This window comes from Oncorhynchus keta, chromosome 24, assembly GCF_023373465.1.
Source record: "Oncorhynchus keta strain PuntledgeMale-10-30-2019 chromosome 24, Oket_V2, whole genome shotgun sequence".
Lineage (NCBI taxonomy): Eukaryota > Metazoa > Chordata > Actinopteri > Salmoniformes > Salmonidae > Oncorhynchus > Oncorhynchus keta.
In genome coordinates, this window is record NC_068444.1 from 26,543,685 (window position 1) to 26,563,692 (window position 20,008).

Consider the following 20,008-nt stretch of genomic DNA (forward strand, 5'->3'; position numbering starts at 1 on the left):
TCTCCAATCCCATCAAATGTGACTCCTGTCTGGCCCCCTTAAGTCTGGGGTGGTGGCAGGGGTTGTTGGAGGGCTGGAGGGCTAGATATGGCTACTGTATTTGAACTTGTTTGACAATACAGGGGTGTGGAACGGTAGATATGTCAGCCCGATGATGACATGTAAAAATGGCTCACATTGGAGGATGTTTTGGTTGTAGGGAAAGATCCTGTCTGTAGCAGTTCATTGGGTGGGAGATTTCTCCATTGATGTGAAAGAAGCTAAGCTCTTGTTAAGGTGGAGAGAGACTTCTGGCTCTTTGGAATTCACACTGGAATGGATTTCGTAGAAACAGAATCCCAAATTGCAACCTATTCTCTTTATAGTGCACTACTACAGTGCCATAGAGCTCTGGTCAAAAGGAGTGCACTATACAGGGAATAGAGTCCTATATAATTTGGGAAAGCTAGAGTAAAAAATTCCAAGATGAAAGAAAACATAGAAGGAAGGCTGATACCAGGGGAATTTAGAACCGCTTCCCCTCACTTTCATCTGACTGCCATCAAAACCAGACTACCGACCACAGGGTTTTCACACAAACCTCAAGAGCAGAGTACAGGTGGGAAAGAGCGTGAACAAAGGCAGCAACAAGGGGATCAGTATAGACACAGGGGAAAACGAGTCAGCCAGGAAAAAGATCAAAATGAAAAGTGAGATAAAAATTTAATTTGAGATCTGAGGGATAAAGGGAGAGGGAGATAAAGAGAGAGAGGAGAAGCAGAGAGAGAGAGAGAAAGATGAGAGAGAGGAAGCGAGAGAGACATCCAGTCCATTGATGAAAGCTGTTCATTGGGCCCCAGCCCTGTCTGTCCCTCTGATTCAGCAGATGCCAACAGCAGACTGGGCCCGGTATTGAAGGGCATTATGGGTAACGGTTGCCCAAGACGAGGACAGGGCTGTGGAAGGAATCCAGTCTGGGCCTGAGAACGCAGCCGACACTCCAGTCTGTGTGTGTATGTGTGCATGTGCATCCTCTGTGCTTGATTCCGACCACCACCAGCGCTGGGCACTGGCCACTGGCCCTACTCCCAGAACCTGCCTCCAGCTCAGACTGACAGCCCCATAGAGACCAGGAGAGACATGGGACACATTTCACATCCAAACCTATCAATGCCCTGAGTGTGCTCACAGACAAGGTTACATTCGATCACAACCAGGCGCCTGGATGATGCACTGAGCCAATCACTCCGGCGTGCTGTTTCCTCTAGTTACAGATCTGGGATATAGCTGCTCCTCCCCCAGGCCTAATCTTAACCATTAGTGGGGAAAATTCTGATGCCCCACCCCTAGATCCACATAGCATCAATGTGAAGGTGAGGTGCAGAGGGATTCAATATGTTGACAGACAGACAGACAGACAGACAGACAGACAGACAGACAGACAGACAGACAGACAGACAGACAGACAGACAGACAGACAGACAGACAGACAGACAGACAGACAGACAGTGTGACAGACAGTGAGATGGGAGACGTTAAGAGTAGTAGTACATACTGTTGGTACCTGAGAGTCTGATATCTCAGATGGTTTCTCGGTCAGGCTGCTGGTCTCAGCTGGGATCAGATCGTTGTACTTGGTGGTGCTCAAATCCTCATCAGAGTAGTTTAGACTGCCTGGGCTGGGCCGAGGAGGAGACCTGAGGAGACAGGACCATATGGGGCATTTGTGCAAGTTCCACCAATTGTGCAAGTTCTCCCACTTAAAAAGATGAGAGAGGCCTGTAATTTTCATCATAGGTACACTTCAACTATGACAGACAAAATGAGAAAATAAAATCCAGAAAATCACATCACAGAAAATCACATCACACATGAATCTGCAATAGGTAAGCAGCTTGGTTTGAAGAAATCAACTGTGGGAGCAATTATTAGGAAATGGAAGACATACAAGGCCACTGATAATCTCCCTCGATCTGGGGCTCCACGCAAGATCTCAACCCGTGGGGTCAAAAGGATCACAAGAACGGTGAGCAAAAATCACAGAACCACACCGGGGGACCTAGTGAATGACCTGTAGAGAGTTGGGACCAAAGTAACAAAGCCTACCATCAGTAACACATTACGCCGCCAGGGACTCAAATCCTGCAGTGCCAGACGTGTCCCCCTGCTTAAGCCAGTACATGTCCAGGCCCGTCTGAAGTTTGCTAGAGAGCATTTGTATGATCCAGAAGAAGATTGGGAGAATGTCATATGGTCAGATGAAACCAAAATAGATATTTTTGGTAAAAACTCAACTTGTCGTGTTTGGAGGACAAAGAATGCTGAGTTGCATCCAAAGAACACCATACCTACTGTGAAGCATGGGGGTGGAAACATCATGCTTTGGGGCTGTTTTTCTGCAAAGGGACCAGGACGACTGATCCGTGTAAAGGAAAGAATGAATGGGGCCATGTATCGTGAGATTTTGCGTGAAAACCTCCTTCCATCAGCAAGGGCATTGAAGATGAAACGTGGCTGGGTCTTTCAGCATGACAATGATCCCAAACACACCACCCGGGCAACAAAGGAGTGGCTTCGTAAGAAGCATTTCAAGGTCCTGGAGTGGCTTAGCCAGTCTCCAGATCTCAACACCATAGAAAATCTTTGGAGTGAGTTGAAAGTCTGTGTTGCCCATCAACAGCCCCAAAACATCACTGCTCTAGAGGAGATCTGCATGGAAGAATGGGCCAAAATACCAGCAACAGTGTGTGAAAACCTTGTGAAGACTTACAGAAAACGTTTGACCTCTGTCATTGCCAACAAAGGGTAAATAACACAGTATTGAGATAAACTTTTGTTATTGACCAAATACTTATTTTCCACCATAATTTGCAAAAAAATTCATAAAAAAATCCTACAATGTGATTTTCTGGATTTTTTTCTCATTTTGTCTGTCATAGTTTAAGTGGACCTATGATGAAAATTACAGGGCTCTCTCATCTTTTTAAGTGGGAGAACTTGCACAATTGGTGGCTGACTAAATAGTTTTTTGCCCCACTGTATATATATATATATATATATATACCGTAAAATGAAACCATCAAGTGATCGATTTTAAACAAATACATGCTATCATCGAATAACCCCATGCCATGATTAGATAGTGAAAAAACACACCAATCTCTTTCATAAGTTTTTAAACAATACAAGCTAATTTACCAACATTTCTGAAAATGGATATATAGCGTTTTGGAAACAGAAAGTTCCATCCTCTTAAGCAACTTGTATTAAATCACTAAAGAAATCCTGTTCACACATCAGAGTGACATGGCACAGAGAAACTGTATGAAAGGAACCAGGGAAACAGTTGAAGGATACACACTGATGATCAGTGAAATGTATTGAACTGTCTCCTGGCACTTAACACTACTAGTCTACTTTCAAGGGATAAAAATACTGTTCCTTCTAATATCTGATGGCGACACTACATTCACTTTTTGTTTGGGTAGTGGTGGGTAGGGGGCAGGGGGGTATGGTGGGGTTGTTTATTATCAGGATCATGGGACAGCCATTAGATCCCAGCCTGTCTGCATTCAGTATGCATCATCTCTACTGATTAAACACTGTGGGCTGTAATGGCAGGCAATGGCAGGCACAGTTAGCCTTGTGACCAACTCATGAATTGAACCTTTATGGAATGGAGGAGCTCACTGCATAGGCAGAAATCCCCATGCAGTCTGACATAGGAAGGCTCAGGATGTGTAGGTTAGGTTATTGTTCGTTCTCTTGTGTAAGTTATCATCCATATGAATCCATGTAGGAGTCAACAGCCATGTTTCATGTTTCATGGGTGACACTTTAAAAACCTCTTCATTCATAGATAAGTGTGGATTGGAGGTTTACAAGGGCACGATTTATGAGTATGGAGTGAGGGATCTTTATGAGCAGTGGAGTGAGTTAATAAGTGTAGTGGATAGGGTCAAGGGGAGGGTATTGAGAATGCTTGTTATGAGAGCGAGAAGGGGAGAGAGAGAGACCTCACAACACCCACAAGTGGTGCCCTCAGAACAGCTCTCTCAAAGCACTCAAGGGTTCTTCTTAAAATTCACTGAAAAAAAGATGGCTTTGCGTTCTGCATAAATTCCTCCACATTGTCCTCCCTCTGTCCCTAAGCCTGTTAAACAATCAGACATCTGTTTTTGTTGACTGGCCCTGGTTGGTTTGGCCGGGACAGCCTCTCTCAATCTCTCTCTCCCTCACTGTCTGTCTCTCTCTCTCCCTCAGGCCACACCAAACTGTTCAGTTTTACAGTCCAAAATCAACCTTATTTTGCATAAGTATTTATTCCACAAATATTTTGTTTAGAGGTTGAGTGCATTCCCAAAACCAAACTTTGAAACCTAGACTTTCAAATCTCTTATTCCCCAACATTTGACAGTTGGGGACCCCCCCTCCGGAAAAGTAATGTACATTTATTTATTTCTTGTCCTTCTGTATCAGGGGCTCTGTAATTGACACATTGTGTGTGTGTGTGTGTGTGTGTGGGGGGGTAATCACAAGCGTGGTGCTAACAAATGTGAACTAAATCCCAACCCTTTAGAGAAATCACGGAGAGAGCAATTCAATTCCATCTAATACTGTTAATAATTTGTAACAAGATTACATTTAATACACTTGGATACAGGAGTGAAATGAGCACAATGGTAATCTATTCATGTATTATTGACATTTTCTATAAGTTAAAGGTCATGAACAGTCCAAATAATGTTTTTCTTGAAATTGGATGACGTTTGAAGGAAACCAGCTTAAAGTATATAAAATGACTGTTGCTTCTACATTGATAAAGTTTGATCATAAAGTTACTGGTCTCCTCCCGCATGTCAAACACTTGCATTCATTATTAAGGGGACAAGGTGACATCACCTTAACTCTCATTGGAATACACAAATGGTAACATGATATTTTCTTCCCTAATTTAAATAAGTACCGCCTTATAAGCAACATCACAGAAGGCGTGTTTGCAGAGGGTTGTGGTTTATATAGCTAGATACTCTACTCTCCAATATCTGACTAAGTTGTCAGCAAATATAATTAAAAGTTTACCCCATTCATCTATGGCAAAGATACTTCAGTGTTTACTCTTTCATCTCTTTCATCTGTGTCTGGTGTTACTAGCTAGCTTGGTCTTCATCTGTGTCTGGTGTTACTAGCTAGCTAGGTCTTCATCTGTGTCTGGTGTTACTAGCTAGGTCTTCATCTGTGTCTGGTGTTACTAGCTAGGTCTTCATCTGTGTCTGGTGTTACTAGCTAGCTAGGTCTTCATCTGTGTCTGGTGTTACTAGCTAGGTCTTCATCTGTGTCTGGTGTTACTAGCTAGCTAGGTCTTCATCTGTGTCTGGTGTTACTAGCTAGGTCTTCATCTGTGTCTGGTGTTACTAGCTAGGTCTTCATCTGTGTCTGGTGTTACTAGCTAGGTCTTCATCTGTGTCTGGTGTTACTAGCTAGCTAGGTCTTCATCTGTGTCTGGTGTTACTAGCTAGCTAGGTCTTCATCTGTGTCTGGTGTTACTAGCTAGCTAGGTCTTCATCTGTGTCTGGTGTTACTAGCTAGCTAGGTCTTCATCTGTGTCTGGTGTTACTAGCTAGCTAGGTCTTCATCTGTGTCTGGTGTTACTAGCTAGCTCGGTCTTCATCTGTGTCTGGTGTTACTAGCTAGCTAGGTCTTCATCTGTGTCTGGTGTTACTAGCTAGCTAGGTCTTCATCTGTGTCTGGTGTTACTAGCTAGCTAGGTCTTCATCTGTGTCTGGTGTTACTAGCTAGCTAGGTCTTCATCTGTGTCTGGTGTTACTAGCTAGCTAGGTCTTTATCTGTGTCTGGTGTTACTAGCTAGCTAGGTCTTCATCTGTGTCTGGTGTTACTAGCTAGCTAGGTCTTCATCTGTGTCTGGTGTTACTAGCTAGCTAGGTCTTCATCTGTGTCTGGTGTTACTAGCTAGCTAGGTCTTCATCTGTGTCTGGTGTTACTAGCTAGCTAGGTCTTCATCTGTGTCTGGTGTTACTAGCTAGCTAGGTCTTCATCTGTGTCTGGTGTTACTAGCTAGCTAGGTCTTTATCTGTGTCTGGTGTTACTAGCTAGCTAGGTCTTCATCTGTGTCTGGTGTTACTAGCTAGCTAGGTCTTCATCTGTGTCTGGTGTTACTAGCTAGCTAGGTCTTCATCTGTGTCTGGTGTTACTAGCTAGCTAGGTCTTCATCTGTGTCTGGTGTTACTAGCTAGCTAGGTCTTCATCTGTGTCTGGTGTTACTAGCTAGCTAGGTCTTCATCTGTGTCTGGTGTTACTAGCTAGCTAGGTCTTCATCTGTGTCTGGTGTTACTAGCTAGCTAGGTCTTCATCTGTGTCTGGTGTTACTAGCTAGCTAGGTCTTCATCTGTGTCTGGTGTTACTAGCTAGGTCTTCAGCCAGCATGGAAGAAAAGGGGGGAAGGGTCATTGAAAACTCAGAGGCAGTTGTCAAGTCAACACATCCGTCAGTGCTGCTGTGAACTGCATCACAAGAGATATGCAAAAGGTGAAATGTATGTAAAAAATCATTGAAAAAGGGATATAATTGATGCAATTTCCATGTTGTTTGAGTTGCTTTATGTATCACCAAATTTGCTTGGATGATTTTACTGCAACACCACTCACTGCCTCCAAGTTGTTTAACAAGAGCTGTCATGAACATAAGCTCCCGCCAACTCAGCCTGTCTTTTCAAACTTCCTGGTCGTTAGCCATGAGAGTAAAAGTACTTTTCAGAAAGGGGAGTTCAGGACCTTTCATTTTGGCCCATAAATGGCTGTTAGTAGATCCTTGATCCTATAACCTCCAACACTGTGACCTTGCTGACAGCCCTGTTAGATAGAGGAGGACACACAGTCACTAATGAAGGACTGCACCGCTTGATAAGCGATACAAGTTGCAACATTAGTTGCAACATTCTCCTTGCTCCTCCAGATAAGGTCCGGATCATGTTGAGCTAGCTCAGGTCTCCCCTGTCACATCCCAGCTGTCTGGAACCTGGACAACGCTAACATCCATCTTCCTGGAGCCGTTGGAGGAATTGCTGAGCAAGTCTGCTGTTCATTTTCTGTTGGATCAGAGCCTATCCCAGCCCGGCCCAAGTCTGATGTCTGTCTGCTGTTGACCTTAAAGTCCCCAGACTGACATAGACAAGACAAGTCTGATGTCTGTCTGCTGTTGACCTTAAAGTCCCCAGACTGACATAGCCAAGACAAGTCTGATGTCTGTCTGCTGTTGACCTTAAAGTCCCCAGACTGACATAGACAAGACAAGTCTGATGTCTGTCTGCTGTTGACCTTAAAGTCCCCAGACTGACATAGACAAGACAAGTCTTCCTTCATCATTTAGATAAAAAGCAGTTCACTGTGTAATAAAATGTCAACACAAACTCTCAATGACAAACCTGTAACTTTGTCCCATCACATTCTCCCCTCTGCAGTAAGATCTATACAAATCTCCACTACTAATTCAAATTGCTTATTGGTCCTGGGCTAATCTCACGCACCAGATGTTACAACAAGATGCAGATACACATTGGGCTGGTTCCACAATAGTCTCTCCTGTGAGAAAGGACTAGTTCCACAAGATTAGTCATGGCTGGGATAGCCCTGCTATGAGCAGACAGGGTTAAGGAGGGAATGTGAAGAAATGTTATTGTCGGCCCTGTGGGAGATTATGATAAACTGCCTGTTTAACAATTCAGAGGAAGCTCTGCTCAACAGGCCCACTCCTCCCTCCCTCCCTCTCTTCCCCCATCACTCAGACGCTCATCCACTGTTGAGTGAGTGAGGTGTGAAATATTTAACAGTTCTCAAATGTAGAGAGGGGTAGTAGCACACTCTTTACCCTCTCGTAAACCACCAAAATAAATGAACATTATTTATCCTTTATTAAACTAGGCAAGTCAATTAAGAACAAATTCTTATTTACAATGACGGCCGACCAAAAGGCAAAAGGCCTCCTACGGCGATGTGGGCTGGGATTAAAAATGTTTTTTTTTTTTTTTTTTTTAAATATATAGGACAAAACACACATCACGACAAGAGAGACAACACTACACAAAGAGGGACCTAAAACAACATCATAGCAAGGCAGCAGCACATGACAACACAGCATGGTAGCAACACAACATGACAACAACATGGCAGCAGCACAACATGGTAGCAGCACAAAACATGGTACAAACATTATTGGGCACAGACAACAGCACAGAGGGCAAAAAGGTAGAGACAACAATACATCATGCAAAGAAGCCACAACTGTGAGTAAGAGTGTCCATGATTGAGTCTTTGAATGAAGAGATTGAGATAAAACGGTCCAGTTTTTGTGTTTGTTGCAGCTCGTTCCAGTCGCTAGCTGCAGCGAACTGCAAAGAGGAGCGACCCAGGGATGTGTGTGTTTTGGGGACCTTTAACAGAATCTGACTGGCAGCACGGGTGTTGTATGTGAAGGATGAAGGCTGCAGTAGATATCTCAGATAGGAGGGAGTGAGGCCTAAGAGGGTTTTATAAATAAGCATCAACCAGTGGGTCTTGCAATGGGTATACAGAGATGACCAGTTTACAGAGGAGTATAGAGTGCAGTGATGTGTCCTATAAGGAGCATTGGTGGCAAATCTGATGGCCGAATGGTAAACAAACATTGAGCCGCTCGAGAGCACCCTTACCAGTTATTCCCTTCCTTACACCTCAGCTATGGGGAGTTCAAAGATAGCAGAGGTACATCTGAGCATTCCTCCTCTCACCCCTCCTCTCACTCCTTCTTCTCACCATTCTTCTCAACCCTCTCACTTGGCTAGCTGGCTGCTCCTCAAAGGCCAGGGCACCTTTGATCCTTTCCCAAGGGCAAACACACACACACACACACACCTCCCGGGGATCAAGGACAGGGCTAATTCCCCCGGTCACAGCATCAGAGCATCGGAGCAGAGGGCACCTGGCTCTCCAGCTGGTTGTTGTGAGCTCGCTCGCCGTCAGTCCCAAATGGAGCCCTATTCACTATTTAGTGCTCTACTTGGGATGCTCACACAGTCAGTCAGTCACACTCATCTTAATACTATCTCCTCTAACCTAATACCATCGCGCTGGCAATACTACACACACAATTACACAGAGCCTGCAATATATTGCAATGTGGTGGTCATTCCTAACGTACTGATAAAACACAGAAAGAAACAGTGAAAAGACTAATTTCAATAGTGGCAATGCTGTGATCGCTCATAATATGGCAAGGCAATATGGATACACACTGGGTACGGTTGCAAAGGGAGGGTATATTACTGCTGGAAACTTTCTAACGTTACCAGTAAACTACCAGGATTTTGGTAACTTGTACCTTGTTGGGTACTTCAGATGATCACACGTGTCTTTAATTATCTCCGGCCCTCTGTGGGGCCTTATCACATGTAAAATACATCAAATAATCAAACAAGATGATTTTAGAATACTGACAAAGCTGTAAAACATGATCCTAAATATAAACCACTAGATTAGTGAATACCATTGGTGTTTAAAATGAGGGTTTCAGCATGAAATGATCCTTTATATATTTTATTAAACCCTTTTTTTACTATGTTACTATGTCTTTGATGTAAATGTTTTGGCGCCAAACTGATAGCAATTGTGAAAAAAGTTGATAGTTGGAAGAGTTGCAGAGTTAATATGAATACCATTGTTGATTAGATGCTTTTTAAACGAATTAGTCTATTTTCTCTTGAACCATATGGTCTGTCCACTAGAAACTTATGGACAATATGGACACAGATATCCATATATATATATATATACATATATATATTCTTTAAAAAAAATACTATATATGAATGCTTTCCAAGTAAAAATTTCCATCAATTACCAAAATTATAGACATTTCTGGTAAATTAACAGTAGCTTTGCAACTGGGGTGATCATATAATGGAAATTAAAGGGTCATGGGTTTATAACTGTGACTCAATCCATATTCAGTCCCTCCTGAGTTTGGTCAGTTACCATTCAGATCACTGGTCCAAGGTGCCAGACAATAAGATTAACAGAGACAAGGTAATGAACTCATCAACAGTTAAGCTGTGGACAGTGGAATATTCCAGACCTGGGTTCAAATACTATTTTAAAATAATTTCAAATACTTTGGCTGGGCTTGATTGAGCTTGCCTGGTGCAATGAAATCAATAGAATAGTCACAAAAGTACAGATCCTGCCCATCTGGCAAACTAGGCAAGCTAAAGCAAATGCTTAAGAAAGATTTTAAATAGTACTTGAACCCAGGTCTGTAATATACTACCTCATTAGAAAAAGCAGCAGTTCTCTGTGTGTACTGTTTTACAGTGGAAACAGAGCTTTATAGGAGTATCCATTCCAATCCATCACAGCATAAAGTCCTTTCCATCCAGCCATCAGCCTCAGTTAGACTTCTCAAGGCATGAGGTCATAGTGTTCCTCAATAATGACAAACACAGAACCATAATCATTAGTATTGTGTAACTAACTATACAGTACCATAAACATATTCAAACCAGTCAATTTAATGGGATTTTGACAATAAGTCAGATGAACTCATGGATACCATTTTCATGTTTGCGTGCAGTTTGAAGGTAGTTGAAGGTAGTTTTGCGAACTATAGCTAACTGGCGTTAGCGCAATACCTGGAAGTCTACCAGAACAGCTAGCATACTAGTTACTGACCTGGTGTAGACGCCGTTCTTACGGCAGAAAGAGTTCTTGACGGACAGCCGGCGGTTGTTGAGTTCCAGGGCGGGGAAGCGTCCCTCGTCCAGGCTGACCATATCTCCATGGGTCAGGGCATTACAGTTAGAGTTGTTCCCTGATGAACACACATAGGGAGACACTGTGTGACCACAGGCCAGAGGGATGGACGGACAGGCAGGTGGGTGTTAGTGATGCTGTGAAGAGGATGCATGGATGTTGTATTATGTATGTCATGTACAGTAGCCCACTCTAGTACTGTTTAAAAATATATATATTTTTAGGGGGTGGATCAGCTTTAGTACTGTTACTAATGTAGGGTTGTGTCCCAAATGGCACCCTATGGGTCCTGATCAAAAGTAGTGCACTACATATGGAATAGGGTGCCATTTGGGACATACTCTTTGAGTTCTATAGAAACACAAGAAGATGGTTCATGAATGTATGTTACGCATATGCTATGTTATGTACTCTACCACTACTACTGTTACTGCTGAGTTCTATAGAAACTAGAGTGACAGGAAATACCACAATGATGTCATCACCAGTATATTAGGTGAGTTTAGCCAGGCATCTAAACATAGATTCCAAAGGGTCCAAACATATACTACCCCCCTTACACAGCAGACCCCTCCAAGGGCATCTGGCGGCAAAGCTGCCGTTCTGCAAACATTTAGTCACGATAACGAGCTGATTTGTAAACTTGCACCAGTCCAGTATTCCATGAGGGGGGTTACAGGGGGTATATGAGAGTATCTCTGTGTTAGAGAGCAGAGAAGGGAGGGAAGCGAGAGACGAGAGAGAAGGGAGAGAAGAGAAGAAAGGACCTCTTGTGTTTCAGACCCGTGGGTTGCCCCAGCCTGGCAGCCTGGCACTGGCAGCGCCACACAGCAGAGAGAAGTGCTGAGGCAGAGGAAATACCTGCTGATGTCAGAGAGGAGCAGACTGCACAACTAGATAGGCCCCCTACTATACTCCTCCTCTACAGATCACTGTCTCTTTCTCTCATTTCTCCCTGTCTCTCTCTGTCCACCACTTCTCCCTCTCTCTCCCCTTTACTTTCCCCTTCCTCTCTCTCCCCTTTACTCCCCCCGCAGGCTATATGCCAAAAGTAGACCACTGTAGAATAGAAATACAGAATCTTTGAGACAAAAAGCAACATAACAAAGACCTTGTTGTCTAGTAATATGATGCTGATCATGTCTTCCGCTCGACCTCTCACCTGATTCAGACTTCTTGGCGTACTTCTTGCTCTGTCCTCTGATGATAAGGATGAAGACCAGTAGAAGGATGAAGATGAGTCCCACGAGAGCCACCACCACAAGGAACCACCACTCCTCATAGAACGGTGCCACCTTTTTGGCTGGAGGAGAAGAACACAGGCAATATAACAACTGGACTAAACACAAGGACAGAGCAGGGAGCACTGACGCAAAGGTAGCTTCTGATAACGATATATTTTCTGTTACACTGATTATTCTTAAATTCTATAAAACTAGGTAAGATTTTGTCATTGATTAACATGAAAACCCGACGCTCAATTACCATTGTGTCCCAAATGTCACCCCTATGGACCCTGGTCAAAAGCAGTGCACAAGGGAATAGGGTGACATTTGGGACATAGATATATGAAATAACTCACCAGATATGGAGGCTGAGGGTGGACTAGGAGATCCGTAGCCGTAGTCATTCACTCCAATGACCCGGAAGTCATAACTAACCCCTTGCTTCAGAATGTCCATGTTGAAGGTGTATGACGTCACTTCCTTTGGGATGTCCTTGATCAAGATATCCCACAAGCCTTCATCTGTTGGCAGAGTAGAAGAAGTAGAAGAAGGTTTTGGATGATTAGTAATCAAACAAGAAAAAACTGTGGTAAACGAGACTGAAAGTAGTCATTATATAATCGATAGAAAAGCCCATTTAAAAGCCTATATGTTAGTATAAAACATAATCTGGCTATATCCAAGGTAATTCAAACCATATAAACATCATGCAATTCATATATTGTAAATCTCCCATACTGCTCTCTTGTCTTTGAGAGGTATACAACCGTATAAAAAGACAGTAGGTATGATTCACAAGATGGAATATTATGGGATGTTTCATGTTTGCTTTTGTAATGGCTGCCAGAATCCATAAGGGCTAAGTGCTAATAACCATACATCTTCCGAGGAGTTTGACGTTTATGGAGTCCTCAAGAACATCAGCCAACACCAGAGTTCATTTAAAGTTTATGTCACTAGTGACGTAGTGAAGATATGAAGGGTAAAGTTCATCTGTAGTAGCGCCAGGAGTATTTTCCTGACAGGGAAAAACTGTGCCATAGTAACTAGTAATATGGACAGCTGAGTAGTCCTACTGATGTGGTTAGGGACAGGCTCACTCGTTATGATACCAAGTGAATCTGCATGATACTTTCTTAACATCTGGGGCTCAGTGCCCCCTACTCCCATCCACCCATTCCTCAAGTCACCAGTGGTGTAATCCATCTCTCTCGATGTGCCTCCATCCATCATTCCTCTATTCCCGCAGTACAGCTGTCAATCACAGGCGAAACCTGACGTTACGTCTCAAGCTCCGCTGCACCCCAATCAATACGCCATTAAAAGAATAGTGAGTAAACATTACCGTCTGTTGGGACCATATTGACACCCTTTTCTAAATCATATTATTCCTGTCGAAGCAAGTACCAAGCTGGGTTAACAGATTGCATGAAAGGATTGTGAACTGTGGATCCATCTGGAAGTATCCAATATGTCCACCGGCTGAATGAAAACTGTCCAGAACATAGTTCACTGGAGATGTACCGTTGAGGCCCTTTGCTCCACTAGAAGCTAAAAGTAATAAGTCAAGCAAGTGGAGTCCAGTCAAGTATTTCACGTGTTGGGTGTCTATACCTGAGGGTCTGGCCTCGATGACGTAGCGTGTGATAGGCGACCTCCCGGGGTCACCGTTAGCCCAGTGGATGGTCAGAGCTGAGCCGTAGCGAGAGATGAAGGGCTCTCCAGGGGGGCCGGGGGCTCCTGCATGGTGGTCAAAGGTTAGAGAAAGGTTGTAGGGTCAGGCAACCTCAATATACCTTCAAAATATTAGGGCATATTCAGGGCCTAAGCTTAACTTGAGATCCGCACACTCTGGCATGTGTAAATCATTCATTGATGTCAATTAAGGATTTACATAGAAGGTTGAGTTAAGTGTGCATATTGCAAGTCAGGATATGGGCCTCAGCTAGAGGTAGACAAACCTTCCCCAGGCCCCATGGTGATGTTAGCCTCCACCTCAGGCCCATAGGTGAACGTCTTGGCCCGGATCCTGAAGTTGTAGGTCACCCCGTCAGCCAGATCCTTGATCTTCATCCAGAACGGGGCCCCTTTGACGTCCACCGTCACTATCTTACTGACGCCTGGGGGGGAGGGGGAGTGAAGACAGTCGGCACAGGCCACGGTAGACTCTAGACAAACACACCACATTTAGAGTGGGGCTAATACCCAGGGACTGGGTATTACACACACACACACTGACACACATACAGACACAGGCACACTCCAACAGTTGTTGGGACATACATGGGAAATGAATGAAAAGGGTTAACATAGCAACATTATCAACTGATTCAGCATGCTATTTGGCGTCAACAAAGGAAATAATGGCCACCACTCACTCAGCAATGGAAAAACATAGTTTTTCAATGTAGTTATTAGGTATGTTGATGTTTAGCCTACCCTCATACAGTGAGAGAGACTTAGATTGTGTCCCAAATTACACTCTATTCCCCTATATAGGGCACTACTTTAGATAAGGGCCCATAGGTCCCACAGGGCCCTGGTCAAAAGTAGTGAACTACATAGGAATTGGGTGTAATTTGGAATGCATCCTCAGAGATGGGCATTAACTGTGAGTTGTCAGATGTGAGGTGGGATGCGTCGGACAGGTTGAGGGGGGTGTCTTACCGTCCACAGGGGTGCAGGGCTCGTAGACCAGCCGGTAGCCCTCCAGGATGCCATTGGGGTAGGTGGGCTCACCCCAGGACACGTTGACTGAAGTAGTGGTCAGCTCACTGAAGTGGATGAAGCTGGGAGCGCTGGGGGCTGGAGGTCAGAGGACACACAGGTCAGAGGTTAGGGGGTCAGAGGAATGTACAGTTATATTTTGGATTGTGTACATTAGGATGGCCCTGTGATAGACTAGCGTCCAGGGGGTGTACTTGTACATCAAGCTGCCTCACACTACAGAAACAAGAGATAGGCTTCTGCTTCTATGACCCTTTCCGGCTCGCATTAGCCAAAGCCCTTTTTATTGTGTCAGCCTCTCGATTTTGAAGACGCAAAGTCATTTCAAAACTATTGATGATGTGCTGTTTGTTTGCTTTTAGAGTCATTTAATGTCCCCAGGGCATGACATCCATCATACCGTCAGGCTCCAGTAATAATAGGCTAGTGACATAAATGAGCTTGTGACACTACTACTGTACAAAGAACACAGCTCTCCTGTTCTCTTACATCGTTGAGTAGGACTATTTGTAACCCTAAAACACAGGCTTCATTGTGTGATGATTCTCCTGCTATCAGCCCTGTGTATCTCTTCTCCTCCATCTCTTGCCCTCTCCTCAACACTCTCCTCAACACACTTGTCATCTGCTTCCATCTATTCCATCTCTCGCCTAAAAGGTCAGAGCACATCCCCCTCTGTCTCTTCCAACCCCTTTTGCGCCTCCCCTCCCCCTTGAGATATCAAACACAGCAAACTGCAAAAATGTTCCTTTTTTACAAGGGGATCAGATGAAAAACACATTTCTACAGTGACTGTACAGAAAGGAGGGGGGGAGGGGTGGGGATCTTTGGAGTGAAAAACAATCTGGTGACTGTCTTCTGTTGCTATTTAGATAACTGTGCCAGAGAGAAAGCATTTCCAAGAAACCACAGGAAGGAGCTTTGAGACAAAAAAACAGAAAACATATAGCCTCTAAACATTTTCATACCATCTCATACCAAACAAGACTGTCCAGGAAACCAGCCAAGAGACTGAAAGAGGCCATTGATAGGGAACTGATGTTCATGCCGTGTGGTTTCTAACATTTCTGGCTTGGCATGCTGACAACAACATCATATAAAAGCTCACAGATAGAAACCCTTGGAATGCTTGAGGGTTGAATTTGAATTTAAGTCAATAAAATTGCTTTCCTTTCATTTTAAGACCCAGACAACTCCTGTGGCTTTCTTTACATGGCAGTATACTGTTTACTGTACACAGTATACATGACAGTATGCTTACCAGCCTGCTGTGTGCGGCCCCTGGTCGGGGGGCTCCGGGGCCCGTCTCCAGCTGCGTTGAAGGGGGCCACACTTATCATGTAGGTGGTGTATCCAGTCAGGTTCTTCAGCTTGACCCCTCCCTCTGGCAAGAACAGGGTTCGCAGCCTTTCTGTCTCGTTCTTACGCTGGAGCTCCCAGAAGTACACCTGGAGGGAGGAGGAGATATGGGGAACAGACACATATTAGCTCATAGTAAAGATAGCCTTTACATCCCACTGTGATTAAAGAGTCACGCAGAAACGTGTAACTGTTATTACATTTGAATGACTTGAATGATTAAAATGATTAGAATTCTATGGTATGGAAACCTCCAACTTACCTTGTAGCCCTGGATGTCTCCGTTCTGAGTGTCCAATGGAGGAGACTCCCACGTCACATCCAGCTGGGTGGCCGTTGCTGTTTGGATGGCCACGTTCTGGGGTGGGGCAGTGGGTACTGTGAAAAAAGAAGGAGTAAAAATCTAGCAAAAAATCCAGGTAGAAACAAAACAGAAGAAATATCAGTGGAATCAGTTTGAGTGGGTTTTTCTCCTCACTGCTTCTGGAAACACTACTGTCTAGCTGCCTGTGTGTGGACTGAAAGCTTTACAGATGAGAACAGGGAAAACTACTCTCACTTTATGCCCAGGCTCACACAGTCAAATTTAATAAAAACAAACTTATCCTGCAACCTGAATACATTTGTAAATGGTACCAATCCAATAAACATTTGCCAAGAGTAGCTCGACAAGCAGAAAAATCCCCTGCCTTCAGGGGGGTCAGATAGTCTATAGTTCTACTATTCCAGGTGGTCAGATAGTCTATAGTTCTACTATACTGGGTGGTCAGATAGTCTATAGTTCTACTATTCTAGGTGGTCAGATAGTCTATAGTTCTACTATTCTAGGTGGTCAGATAGTCTATAGTTCTACTATTCTAGGTGGTCAGATAGTCTATAGTTCTACTATTCTAGGTGGTCAGATAGTCTATAGTTCTACTATACTGGGTGGTCAGATAGTCTATAGTTCTACTATTCTAGGTGGTCAGATAGTTTATAGTTCTACTATACTGGGTGGTCAGATAGTCTATAGTTCTACTATTCTAGGTGGTCAGATAGTCTATAGTTCTACTATACTGGATAGTCTATAGTTCTACTATACTGGATAGTCTATAGTTCTACTATTCTAGGTGGTCGGATAGTCTATAGTTCTACTATTCTAGGTGGTCAGATAGTCTATAGTTCTACTATTCTAGGTGGTCAGATAGTCTATAGTTCTACTATTCTTGGTGGTCAGATAGTCTATAGTTCTACTATTCTAGGTGGTCAGATAGTCTATAGTTCTATTATACTGGGTGGTCAGATAGTCTATAGTTCTACTATTCTAGGTGGTCAGATAGTTTGTAGTTCTACTATACTGGGTGGTCAGATAGTCTATAGTTCTACTATACTGGGTGGTCAGATAGTCTATAGTTCTACTATACTGGGTGGTCAGATAGTCTATAGTTCTACTATACTGGGTGGTCAGATAGTCTATAGTTCTACTATTCTAGGTGGTCAGATAGTTTATAGTTCTACTATACTGGGTGGTCAGATAGTCTATAGTTCTACTATTCTAGGTGGTCAGATAGTCTATAGTTCTACTATACTGGATAGTCTATAGTTCTACTATACTGGATAGTCTATAGTTCTACTATTCTAGGTGGATAGTCTATAGTTCTACTATTCTAGGTTCAGATACTAGTTCTACTATTCTAGGTGGTCAGATAGTCTATAGTTCTACTATTCTTGGTGGTCAGATAGGTGGTCTATTCTAGGTGGTCAGATAGTCTATAGTTCTATTATACTGGGTGGTCAGATAGTCTATAGTTCTACTATTCTAGGTGGTCAGATAGTTTGTAGTTCTACTATACTGGGTGGTCAGATAGTCTATAGTTCTACTATACTGGGTGGTCAGATAGTCTATAGTTCTACTATACTGGGTGGTCAGATAGTCTATAGTTCTACTATACTGGATAGTCTATAGTTCTCCTATTCAGGTCCTCTGTTGAGGTAAGGATTGAAATGAGAGAGAGAGAGAGAGAGAGAGAGAGAGAGAGAGAGAGAGAGAGAGAGAGAGAGAGAGAGAGAGAGAGAGAGAGAGAGAGAGAGAGAGAGAGAGAGAGAGAGAGAGAGAGAGAGAGAGAGAGAGAGAGAGAGAGAGAGAGAGAGATTGTTGTGTGTAACCTCCCTACCTCACTGAGCGACTTACCTGCCTCTCCGACAAACACTTCCTGTGGTGTGCTAGTTGGTCCCTCCCCCATGACATTATAAACACTCATCCGGATCTCATAGCGCTTGTGTTTGCTCAGGTCTGGAGAACAAGGAACAACACTGACATTGACCAACAACCCACCATCAACCCAACATTTCTTTTCACCTTTATTTGAACAGGAAGGATCCTTGATGCGAGAAACCTCTTTTGTAAGGGCGATCAATACATGCCAGAAAACACATTTGTTGATTTTGTAAATATGTCTTATGCAGCATTTAGAATCTATCCAAGGATGTAATTGAGTAGCTGTTGCGTACTGGAAAGAAATACAGTGAAAATATGTGACCGTCTGGTCTTGTGATGCTTGACAAAACAAATACAAGAATGTGAGCCCATAAACCCTGGACTGGACAAGCAAGTCTTCCTGGTGAATCCTATTGAAGATACAATATCCACATAGACAATAGACAAGGCGTCTTTAATTCAGGGTCCACACAGTGGTCTGTTTGAGCTCACTGTCAGAACAGACAAACAAATATGGTAACGACTTCATTAGATTTAGTCAACTCAATTTTCACTCTGCATTTCCTGACACACACAAGACAAGGCAGCTGGGTACATCATATACATGGCTAGAGCTTACACAAGGACTAACTTTCTTTTGCTTTATAACTAAATGAATGTGTGTGTGTGCCAGTGTGTGTGCCATCACTAGGGCACTGTGGTGTTCAGTGTGTATTTCATCAACAGTGAGACAGAGTGTGAAGCGTAGGCAGGCCTGTGAGGACTTACTATCCAGCTCATACTGGGTGAGAGAGGACTCGCTCAGGTTTCGCACGCTGTAGGGGGCTGTGAGGGAGCAGGTGAGGGGTCAAACATGAGCGTGAGAGGGGGCAGCCAGAAGAGAGAGGGCATGAGTAGAGGAGAGACATGTCATTGCGTTAATGCACTCTGTGACTACTCACACAGTTAGAGAAACCCACAATAATTTAATCAAAGAGAAATGATGTATCACACAGACAGAGCAGATATAACATAACAGCTCTACGTTAAACAAAAGATAGGACTGATTATAACTGATTATAAGAGAGACTATAGAGTAAGATTTGCCATGCACAACCACAGAGTTACAGGAAGACAAGGAGGGCAGGTTATGTACATGTTCTGATGGAGTTCTGTGTGACCTTGTGCAGAGGTTGTAGGGGACTTGTGGAGAGGTTGATGTGAGGTTGTGGAAAAGTTACAAGGAGGTTGTGGGAAGGTTGTTACTCACAGGTGAGCTCGGCCCAGGTAGCAGAGGGGCTGTTGGCAGTGAGTACGGAGAAACTGCGGAGACGGTCGTACAGGAGCTCCCGGTACCGTATCCGGAAGCCCAGGAGGATACCGTTAATCTTCTCCTCAGACGGAGGCTGTGATGACGACACAATGTTAGACTACCATTAGGACATGTTCAACATAGTCTCACAGACAGTCATATTTACAAAGCTGAGCTAGCTCACTAGACATTTGATTAATTTCTTGAAGTTGAAGTCGGAAGTTTACATACACTTAGGATGGAGTCATTAAAACTCATTTTTTAACCACTCCACAAATTTCTTGTTAACAAACTATAGTTTTGGCAAGTTGGTTAGGACATCTACTTTGTGCATGACACAAGTAATTTTTCCAACAATTGTTTAGACAGATTATTTCACTCATAATTCACTGCATCACAATTCCAGTGGGTCAGAAGTTTACATACACTA

General features: G+C 43.6%; 1 protein-coding gene across 7 annotated transcripts in view; it reads right to left on the reverse strand.

The window, feature by feature from the left end:
- sdk2b (sidekick cell adhesion molecule 2b) overlaps positions 1-20,008 on the reverse strand; it is a 520,366-nt gene that overhangs the window by 14,001 nt on the left and 486,357 nt on the right. For 2 of the 7 annotated variants that reach the window (XM_052478025.1, XM_052478021.1), the window contains exons 33-44: positions 19,537-19,672; positions 19,056-19,112; positions 18,261-18,362; positions 16,353-16,468; positions 15,993-16,179; positions 14,672-14,809; positions 13,966-14,172; positions 13,619-13,744; positions 12,361-12,525; positions 11,941-12,081; positions 10,698-10,860; positions 1,544-1,676 (exon numbers count right to left, since the gene is read on the reverse strand). In XM_052478025.1, coding sequence (XP_052333985.1) covers positions 1,544-1,676; positions 10,698-10,860; positions 11,941-12,081; positions 12,361-12,525; positions 13,619-13,744; positions 13,966-14,172; positions 14,672-14,809; positions 15,993-16,179; positions 16,353-16,468; positions 18,261-18,362; positions 19,056-19,112; positions 19,537-19,672 — 1,671 coding nt within the window. Of the gene's footprint in view, positions 1-1,534; positions 1,677-10,697; positions 10,861-11,940; positions 12,082-12,360; positions 12,526-13,618; positions 13,745-13,965; positions 14,173-14,671; positions 14,810-15,992; positions 16,180-16,352; positions 16,469-18,260; positions 18,363-19,055; positions 19,113-19,536; positions 19,673-20,008 lie in introns of all 7 variants that reach the window. The other 5 variants (XM_052478027.1, XM_052478023.1, XM_052478022.1 and 2 more) reach the window with 5 other exon arrangements.